We start from the raw sequence: 1,893 nt of genomic DNA on the forward strand, positions 1-1,893 counted from the left end.
TGACATGCCAGTGTCACAAATAAGGTATCTAAATATGCTTTTCTGACCGTAATTTAATGTCTAAAAACCCAGAGCTTCCGGTGACTCAGCCCCTTGACCCCCTGCCGGAGCTCAGGCAATGGACCCAACGCCAATTTACGCTCTACCTGATCGTTGATACGCCGCTTTAAAAGAGCGTCAACTCTGTGTTAAATTTATATATATATATATATATATTGGCCCAAAAAGAGACGAATGTTGCTATTAAATTCACTTCCCGGAATTCTCGTCAATCAGATTAGAATTGTCACCTGCATTAGCAGCTCCTGTCGTCATGGATCCTTCCTCCATACCCGTCATGTTCATTTCGCCATTAGCATGATCGCTCGGAGTAACTGTGGCACCACCTTTCATGTATTTGAAATAATACAAAGCAAATCCAACACCACCTGCGATGGCAGCAGCTCCTACTAATGACCCGATGACAATTCCTGCGATAGCACCAGCCGAAAGACCTTCCTCTGGGGGACTTGTTGTGACTGGAGGTGTCGTTCCTTCTTCTTCTCTTTCCGTGGTTGATGAAGCGCTTGGATCAGGGGTTCCTTGTGCTGCTGTTGGCGCACTTGGATCAGGGGTTTCTGGTGCTGCTGTTGGTGCACTTGGACCAGGGGTTTCTGGTGCCACTGTGGGTGCACTTGGATCAGGGGATCCTGGTGCTGCTGTTGGAGCACTTGGATTAGGGGTTTTTGTTGCTGCTGTTGGAGCACTTGGATCAGGGGTTTCCGGTGCCACTGTGGGTGCACTTGGATCAGGGGTTTCTGGTGCCACTGTCGGTACACTTGGATCAGGGGTTTCTGGTGCCACTGTCGGTACACTTGGATCAGGGGATCCTGGTGCCACTGTTGGTGCACTTGGATCAGGGGATCCTGGTGCTGCTGTTGGAGCACTTGGATCAGGGGTTTCTGGTGCCACTGTTGGTGCACTTGGATCAGGGGATCCTGGTGCTGCTGTTGGAGCACTTGGATTAGGGGTTTCTGGTGCCACCGTTGGTGCACTTGGATCAGGGGTTTCTTGTGCTACTGTTGGTGCACTTGAATCAGGGGTTTCTTGTGCCACTGTTGGTGCACTTGAATCAGGGGTTTCTGGTGTTCCTGTTGTCACACCTGGATTAGATGCTTCTGGTGGTGTTGTTGGTGCACTTGGATCAGGAGCTGCGGATGCTACTGTTGATGCACTCGGATCGAGGGTTGTTCCTGAAGTTGTTGCACTTGCACCTATAGTTTCTTGTGTTCCTGTTGTCACACCTGGATCAGATGTTTCTAGTAGTGTTGTTGGTGCACTTCTGCCAGATGCTACTGTTGATAATGTTGCAGTTGGATCTGGAGTTGACGTGGATGTTAGTCCTGTTGTTAGTGCACTGGTATGAGTATATGTTGCTGTTGTTGTTGCGTCTGTATCATCGGTTACTGGTGTACCTGGATTAGAAGTTGCGTTATCAGTCGTTGTTTCTAGTGTGGTTACGCTAGTGGTGTTAAATTCAATTGTTGACGGATCTGATGAAGTTGTCGTTAGAACGTCTGTTGTAGGATCTGTTGTCGTTAACTGGGTGCTTTGACCAGTTATCATAATCGGTTTGTTAATTATAGTTATAATAAACAAAACGATCAGCTCGTGCAGCCTCATCTCTGATAGTTGGGCCATTCCGTACTGGGAAAAGGAGAGAAAGAAAATAAAAGAAGGAATTTTGAGAACAATCAACAGCTTTACCATTAATTTATTAAAGTTTGTCCACCCAAAAGAATAGGAAGGAGGTAGATACAGGTAATTTAGACTTCTACCAACCTTACAACTTAAAAGGCAACCTTTCATCGACTCATGTAGACTTTCTCAAGTCAGGTGATTCTTCATACAGTG

General features: G+C 46.8%; 1 protein-coding gene across 1 annotated transcript; it reads right to left on the reverse strand.

Moving 5' to 3' along the window:
* Window positions 1-249: 249 nt before the first annotated feature.
* LOC105446441 (extensin-like) lies at window positions 250-1,605 on the reverse strand. The gene has a single exon (XM_011683310.1). The coding sequence runs from the start codon at window positions 1,603-1,605 to the stop codon at window positions 250-252; it is 1,356 nt and encodes a 451-aa protein (XP_011681612.1).
* Window positions 1,606-1,893: the final 288 nt, after the last annotated feature.

Source organism: Strongylocentrotus purpuratus, unplaced genomic scaffold (assembly GCF_000002235.5).
Source record: "Strongylocentrotus purpuratus isolate Spur 01 unplaced genomic scaffold, Spur_5.0 spur5_scaffold_11, whole genome shotgun sequence".
NCBI classification, from domain to species: domain Eukaryota; kingdom Metazoa; phylum Echinodermata; class Echinoidea; order Camarodonta; family Strongylocentrotidae; genus Strongylocentrotus; species Strongylocentrotus purpuratus.